The following is an 8,697-nucleotide window of genomic DNA, read 5'->3' as shown; positions in this document are numbered from 1 at the left end:
GATTGTAATAAATTATGACAAATGTCTGTAATTACATTTGTTATAATAGTATAATAGCGACAAAAATTAATCGTCACAATTTTTTTATCCATAGGTTTTTTTATGGGAAAATTTAGCGCCAAAAATGTTTTGATAATGTGATAACATTTTTGTCACCAGAACGATATTATGACCAATTAAATAATGACAATTGTAAACTAGTCATTATAAGATAGGTTTTTTTTGTGACAATAATTGAATGTTTGTCGTTACACATATTGAACAATATGATTATTTATACTATAATAATTGAATGTTTGTTACTACATGTATTAAGCAATATCAGGTTGCTTGTTTGTTTAGGCTTGGGCTTAGCATTACCCTTGCCTTTGCCCTTGGCCTTGACTTTCGGTGCTTGGGCTTCAACCATAATCACATTAGTTAAAGCTACATTTCATACCTCTTGTTCAATAGTCTTGAGCATCTACAACAACTTCTCATGGGTTTTCTTTTTTTGGTTCAAATTAAAATATATAATGAAATTAGCCTACGATTTATAGATGGATTTCAACACTAGGTCAATGGCAAACTCATTGTCCAAGATGAAACCCAAGTTTGTCAATCACTCAATGTAACCAATCATCTTGACCACATAAGGGCCAACTTGTCCTGCCTTAAAGAGTTTGTAATCAACAAGCGTCTTTGACACCTCATATCATTTAACTATCGTACAAGTATGGAAGTCAACATAAGACATTGTATTTCCATGGAGTCATCAAGATACTTATTAAAAGTATCCTTTTGCTTTTAGGTGGCATTAGGACTAGGTTCAAGGGGCAACGACCCTTCAAGGTTATACAACCTCTTCTCCTGACATGAAATAATCTAAAGATTTTTGTATCAATCAGTGAAGTTGCTTATAGTAGACATATTTTTCTTTTTGAAAATTAATCAATATGTTAGGTTTGACATGGTGATTTTTTGCTCTACAATTTACAAATAAAAGAATTAGTAATTTTATTTAATTATTAATATTCATTTTAATCACAAATTTAATTAGTTAAAATGCTCCCCTATTTTCCTCAAGCCAATAGCCCTTACTATTGTACTCAAAAAGTTTTGGTGAACTTCCTAGTGGACCAAGATCTCATCGCATTAATTCTCCCAATCACTTTAGTGAACAAGTTCGAATTCATCAAATAGGTAAATTTAAAATTAATTACCAAAAGCTCATGATTTCAAGCTAGTTGTTAACCTAACAAATCATGTGACCTCAAATATGACCTTCGGTATCAGTAGAGTGGATACTACATATTCCCTTGTATTGACAAATGCATTCCCTACTCATGCCTCTAACATACTTTACCTTCATTTTTGCGAACAAGCAAAATACATCAGTTAAGTAGGACCTAATAGAATCATCTCTTAATTTTTCACTTAGTAGAAGTGTACCTTTTGCTTTGGTGAACAAGCTTCCAACAAACAAGTACTTAATTTGGGTGTCATATTGGAAAACATTAAATAAATTTTAGACTTAATATTTAAATTGATGGTTTTATTAATTAGTCTTATCAAAATTTACGCTGCATGTTAAGTGATATTTGCAAAATAAAAACTATAAAATATTCTACAATGTAAAAATAAAACGTGTCAGTACGCAACCATAACTAATATCAAGCCTCTCGAGCCAAGAGAAGTTTTACTAGTCAACTTAGGTGAATCTTCATCTTTAGGTCTTTGCATTTTTCCTTTCGTCTCTAGTCTTGAATTATTATATGACTTTATTTCCAAGTTACATAATTCTAAGAAAAATAAAATAACCTAATCTAAAATAAGAAAGAAGATAAAGACAAGACACGCAAACCTTACGTATTGGGCACCATGCATACGTACATCTATATATATACATATCAATTAAAAATTGAATTTTAATTGTTATTATCTCAAGTGTCAAATTACATTCTGGTCTCTAAAATTTTGCAAATTTGTTATTCAACCCCAAAACTCAAGAAAAATTTAATTCAGCAAAATAAAATTGACCTAATATTTTCAACTTTGTTCGAGTATGTAGGTAAAGTGTCCAACCTTGCTTCTAAAATTCACCAAAACTTCAAAATGATGCACGACTAGAAGACAATGGCACAGTTGGAAAATTTACACATGCCACAGCTAGAAGAACCAAAATGCACTATTGGGACAAAAGGTGTCTAACCGTGCACATCAATGGAAATTTCATTATGCCAACATGAAGTGTCAGAAGGCACCATGCCTTCCATCCACCATGCACAACCTTGTGCCAACTGTGCATGGTTATTTCCAGATATAGAAATTTCCAGGTTTCTTCCCAGGAAGGAGAACCAAAAATTTTGTAGTTTTTGGTAAATCATATCATCAAGTTGATGGAATACGACATGTAAATTGTACTCACATAGGTGAAAACCTTTGAATCATGCAATCAACATAATTCAAAAGCGATTTCAACGACAACATGAAACTTATGACATTCAACCAAAACAAACCTAAATATATTAACAAAACTCAAACAAAAATCCAGAAATCATCACTCGATAATTTAACACAATTTACATTGTATATGACACTCAACAAGTCGTGTAACAATATGTCCACAAATCATCTTTACCAAATTTATTTAGTTTTGATTAATCCCAATTATATGTAATCAACATATAAAATTAACCAAACTACTGCAGGTATAATTTTTCATAAAAGTTATGCTAAATGGTAGCTCTGATACCATTGTAAGGTTTTCAAGGTGCTGATAATTAGCAATGCAACAAAATCTAAAATTTTAAAAATTAAATAATCTTGAAAACCCTAACTAGGATCCCATTTTAAGCATAAAATTCATGAACATGCAAAACACTTATAGGGTGTTTTAGATTTATAAATATGTTGGTAACTCATTCAAACTTTACGTGGCTTGAGAGAATACCCTATCCAACTCTCACAAGGTGATGTCTTGGTATCTACATAGAGCATGAATATAGAAGAGGAAATCTAGGTGAAGAGGTTGCTAGAGCTCTTGACTAGACTCAAGGTGTTAGGTTTTCACTCTATTATGTGTTTTATGTTTTTTAAAAAAAAAAGCATACCTTATATATATGCATAGGTGTCCAAGCACAATTGAAACTTCAACCAAGCTTAACACTCATCAACACATATGCACAACTAGCATGTAAAATGCATAGCCGACATTCTACCAAGCTATTTGCACATTCAACATCATATGTGTGTATTGGTTGGCATGCCTTTTTATTCATAGTGTCGACTGACATCATGCATTTGCATGGTTGACACCTCTCCCACCAAATGCACGGTTGGCACATTTAGTGTATGGGTATGCATTTGGTCAAGACATGGTCAAACCAAGTCCTCTCAACCCTATTGGGCAAACACAATTTATTCATAGTCTCTCTCTTGAACTTAAACAGTAGGACTATCAACAAACAATCCACACCTCTAAGTTCGATTTAACTATTTTATGTATGTGGCCTATAAGTTCTTTATTGAACCGATAGTGTTTAGATTCGAATTGAATTTGGATACAGACTAAGATTGACCTCTAACAAAACATTATGACCACTCAGATGATAAAATGTCAGTAGACATCTTTTAACCTTTTACAATATCACAATTACATGTAATTCAATTTTTTCGTCAACCAATATCTCTCGAGGCTAAGATATAGAAATGTGTCTATTTTAATAGTTACTTGGTATAAACTAAGACACTTCAATGACTGACATGAATTAGGCTGCAACCTTATTCCATAAATTTAAGCACTTATGAATGTCATTCAGTATTCTTATCTGAGATATTTTCTTCTATGCTCAAGAGTGACGAATGCATTATCGATTCACCATAACCTCCATATATCTCACGTATAGCTAATTATTACCTTTATAGTTACCCCAATTACGATGACATATTGAATAATGTTAAACCATACCGATCCTTATATGAGATGATTTGATGACCTCAAGTCAAATGATCACATAGACACTGGAGCAACCATCCATGTGGATATCCTCTAGTTGGGTCAGTTTGATAAACACGTTTATAACCTTCATTCAGTTGTACTAAGCTATCTACAATAGTTTTGACATGTGAGAATTGTCGTCACTTATAGTAGGGTTGCTTAACACTGTGATAATCTAATTATCATTACAGGTGCCCTAACTCATTGCAATATCAAGATTACAAACGTTTCTAGAATAACCACTTAATGTGTATATAGGGTTTCCGTAATCAATCCTTTGATCACTTTGTCATAGTTCTATCATTCTAAAGACATGTTATTCATACGATTATATAAATAAACAACATATGATTTAAATAACAATAAATTTTTTTATTAATGATTAATATAAAATTATATTCACAAATGTCAAATACGATTGATTTTAGGACACCTACCTTAACACTTTTGCAATGCATGATTGTTTCTACTAGGGTTGGATTTGAATCAAGCTTATTTGAGTTTGAGTTTAAATTCGATTCAAACGAGCCCAAAGTGAGCTAAGTTCAAACAAGCTCGGACTCGAGCTTAAAAGTTCAATATTTTTTAGAATGAGCTTCAGAGTGTTTAACTCGTCAAACTCGTGAGCTAACAATTTTGATACAATATAACATCATTTTGATTAATATGTATTAAAATGATATTGTTTTAATAATGAGCTAATTAAAAGTTGATTCGAGCTCAAGCTCAAACTGAACTCAAACTCGATTCTTTTGAAACAAGTCAAACTCAAGCTTATTTGAAGCAAGCTTGAGCTCAGGTGAGCTTAAACTCAGTTTGGTTCAATTCAAATTCAACCGTAAGTTCCCATTATAGCTTTATTTAAATGACACTCCAAACATAAATTTAAATATTAAAAAAAATTAAAATACCCTTGAACTTATTTGTAAGTGTTATATTTAAGCAATTCATACTGAAAATGTATTATGTATATAATAGAAAAAGCTTAAAGATGATTGAAATATAGAAGATTGAAATATAATAGTGTGAAATGATAAAACTCTCTTTAATTTCAAATCACACAGCATCAAATTGCTAAAAGCAAAATGATAAAAAGTGGTGTAATTATAGAGTTTCTCCCTACAGTCATTATATTAAAAAATAAATGGTGGGGTTGGTGCCCGACTCTCTCAATTTTGGCACAGCCCACAAGATACAACCAAGAAAATTGCAATTCATGTCTAATTTGTTGGCTTTGCAGTCCATGCCACTGGTCTTAAGATCTGGCCTACACACGATTTGTGAAAAAGCAATAATAACAGACTAATTCACAAAAGCATGCATATAGGTTTGCTAAGAATCCGTAAAGGCACAAGGTTTATCATGTCTATAAAGTGACACAATTTGTAAGGTCTATCAATTGACAAACGATGACACGACAACCTGTGTGTATGACAGGCCATGTTATATTCGATCCGGACATACTTAGAATTGAGTTCATATATCACTGCAGTGGGGCATTCTCAACATAAAGACGCCAATTAGGGAAATTATAATTACCAAATCATTATCCTTCAATAACCGAAGGAATCATTTTCGTTAAAACTCTCACGCACCACCTAACCATTCATCACCATACGGCCACGTGTTCCGAACAACCTGGTTTTCGTTATACCCTAACACAGTGGATTTCTGCCTCACGAAAACCAAATCTTTTAACTCTGGTTACTTGTGCGATTACAGGCAAAGTATTTGTTGCTCCACTTCTCTGTCGAGCTAGCTTTCTCACCCAACCGGCCTTCTTTATCAAATACTAGACGAGAAGTATCTAAAGTTGCAGATCTGAAAGTAGACAGAGACTTTGTCTCTTGTTTATCGCAGAAAGGTTCTAAATAAATGGCGGCTGTGCCGGCTAGAGCTCGCGCCGATTACGATTACCTGATCAAACTTCTTCTCATCGGGGACAGTGGCAAGTATCTTTTCTCGTTGTCTATGTTGAATTTAAAATAAGCTTTTATTGATAGTTATTTACTTAGTTGACTGAAACTGGAGGCCTTTTTTGTATTGTTTATTTGATTGAAAAAGTGTAAATTTGATTAGAGTTGTTTATTTACTGTTATGTGATCTAATTATTTGTTATTATTGGTGGTAAAAATGGCTTAATTTGAATAGCTCTGAAAATATACATACATACATATATATATGTATATATTTGCTGCTTTTCACGAGGATTGAGGGTTTATTAATACTCTTTTCATTTTTAGTTTAGAAGTTTCAAGCTCAACTTCGTGAGTTTTTTCAATTATTGGCGTTGTTTTGGGTGTGTGCTTTCAGGATAATGCTCTTGAATGTGCATTTTGAAAAACCACTTTTCTGAGTAAAACTTGAATTTTTTTTCTCAATCTTAAAACTGGCTTTCTGAAACTTTACTTATCAAGTGCTTCTTTATGAAGTACATCCTACTCCTCAACTGTTTTTTTATTTATTTGGTTCTTGTACTTTCAGTTTTTCAACTTGCATTCCGAAGAGTTTGTCATGGTTGATTTTATTTACTAGTAATCATCAATAATTTGTAGCATATTTTAGGATTCTGTATTCATTAAGTTCACTATATGAGATGACTCCTGCTATGATCGGGCCTATGGTTGAACTTATCTAACTTAATGTTGCAGCCAGTTCAGTAACCAATTCCATAGCCCTGTATTTCTGTGTATATTTTCTTCTCAAATTCCTGTATTTGGTTTTGCATGCTAGGCCTATTATCACTTTGGTCTGCAAAGATGGGGAATATTAGAGTTTCAAACATCTTTTCAGTTAATCCTTTGACATGGCTACTTATACTAAGTTTCTGCAACTTTCGGCTGAGTCTTTTAGTTTTGTCTAACAGTTTTAATGTTCCTTACCTAACTGTTTGAATTAGTAAATTAAGTGTTTGGTTCTTGTTTATTTTACAGTTGATTGATTAATGTTTGATTTTTCTTAATAAACATGTGTATTTCATTCTATGAGTCCTGTTCTATACTTACTTTTCTGTTTATGTGCAGGGGTGGGAAAAAGTTGTCTGCTATTGCGTTTCTCAGATGATTCTTTTACAACGAGTTTCATTACCACCATTGGGTCTGTTCTCGACTCCTTAAATCTTGTACTATTATCACTCTTTGGTTTTTGTATATTCTCCCGAACTTTTTTAATGCTTCATTCAGGATTGATTTTAAGATTAGAACAATTGAGCTTGATGGGAAGCGCATTAAATTACAAATATGGGATACTGCTGGACAAGAACGATTTCGGACAATTACAACTGGTGCCTACTTGTTATAGTACTGATGCTTATTGAATGCCAAAAATGTTGCTGTTTCTTCTGAAATAGCGAATCTGCTTGTATGTGTTTCCTAGTTTTTAAATTGTGTCTGGCCTCCTTTTGGAGGTGACATTAATGGTTCTCACTCTTTTTCCATGTTATTACATGGATTCAGTGTTTGATATGGATTTTGAGAATTTGGATGATGTTCACTGTGTTTTTTCTCTTGTTTGTTCAAACTTTATGACCGTTCTTAACTTTTTCTTGTAAAGCGTATTACAGAGGAGCCATGGGCATATTGCTGGTCTATGATGTGACAGATGAGTCATCTTTTAACAGTATAACTTTATCTTTCTTTTAATATCTTGTTTCTACATATTCGGCATATCACACTCATGCCTTTTGGTTGAGCTAAATTACTGAAATATATCTAGAAACTAAATTTTATGTTTCTTATAATCGAATTATTATGTAGATATCAGGAACTGGATGAGGAACATAGAGCAGCACGCAGCTGATAATGTCAACAAAATATTGGTCGGTAACAAAGCTGACATGGACGAGAGCAAAAGGGTATGAGTCAAACACTTGTGTAAATAATAACTGGAGATTCTTTTCTAGACCTACTGGAAAGTACCATTTATTTTATCTAACTCTTTTTGTAGGCTGTCCCAACTGCAAAGGGCCAAGCATTAGCTGATGAATATGGTATCAAATTTTTTGAGACAGTAAGTTACAACATTTAGTGGTGATTATAAGCTTTTAAACCCATGGGGAACCTAGCCTGTTGAGATTTGAAAGCTATAAAATTATTTAACGATGAGATACTTGTGCAGAGTGCAAAAACAAATTTCAATGTGGAGCAGGTTTTCTTTTCAATTGCTAGAGATATAAAGCAAAGACTTGCAGAGAGTGACTCAAAAGCAGAAGTATGTATTTTCTTAACTCAACTTTCATCAAGTTTGATGAGTGATGTGATATTTTAAAACTGACGCTTCTGGATTTTGACATTGTTATGCAGCCTCAAACTATCAAGATCAGTAAACCAGACCCTGCCAAGGGTTCAGCAGCTGCTCCTGAGAAATCTGTATGCTGTGGTTCTTAAAGTGAAAAAATTCCAAGATTGTTTGTATTCCTTTTGCCTGTGATGTAGTCCAATTATAGGGGGTAGTATTCAGTTTGCCAAGGGATGCAAATATGTAGAATCAAGTGCATAATGTTGTAATTTCTCCCAAAAACTATTGGGAGAAAATGTTTTTAATGCTGTACAAGATTTATATACCTGACCTGCAGCCTGCATAGGTTCACAATGGTTTTTATTTGGGTATTCTAGTTTTTCTTCATAATTTATGAGTAGGTCATGATCCTTAAGCAATATATTGCTGCATGGCCGTGCCATATTCAAAGACTGATAGTTATTACATTTATTTGTTCTTTA

General features: G+C 32.9%; 1 protein-coding gene across 1 annotated transcript; it reads left to right on the top strand.

Moving 5' to 3' along the window:
- The first annotated feature begins 5,557 nt into the window (after positions 1-5,557).
- Positions 5,558-8,697, top strand: LOC123201310 (ras-related protein RABE1c-like). Its single transcript, XM_044616755.1, has 8 exons — positions 5,558-5,927; positions 7,003-7,075; positions 7,162-7,262; positions 7,532-7,597; positions 7,735-7,832; positions 7,925-7,987; positions 8,096-8,188; positions 8,281-8,697. The coding sequence occupies exons 1-8, from the start codon at positions 5,855-5,857 to the stop codon at positions 8,362-8,364; spliced, it is 651 nt and encodes a 216-aa protein (XP_044472690.1). The 5' UTR covers positions 5,558-5,854; the 3' UTR covers positions 8,365-8,697.

Source organism: Mangifera indica, chromosome 18, assembly GCF_011075055.1.
Source record: "Mangifera indica cultivar Alphonso chromosome 18, CATAS_Mindica_2.1, whole genome shotgun sequence".
Classification (NCBI taxonomy): domain Eukaryota; kingdom Viridiplantae; phylum Streptophyta; class Magnoliopsida; order Sapindales; family Anacardiaceae; genus Mangifera; species Mangifera indica.
Note: the sequence above shows the minus strand (reverse complement) of the source record. Positions and strands in the feature narration are given on the sequence as shown.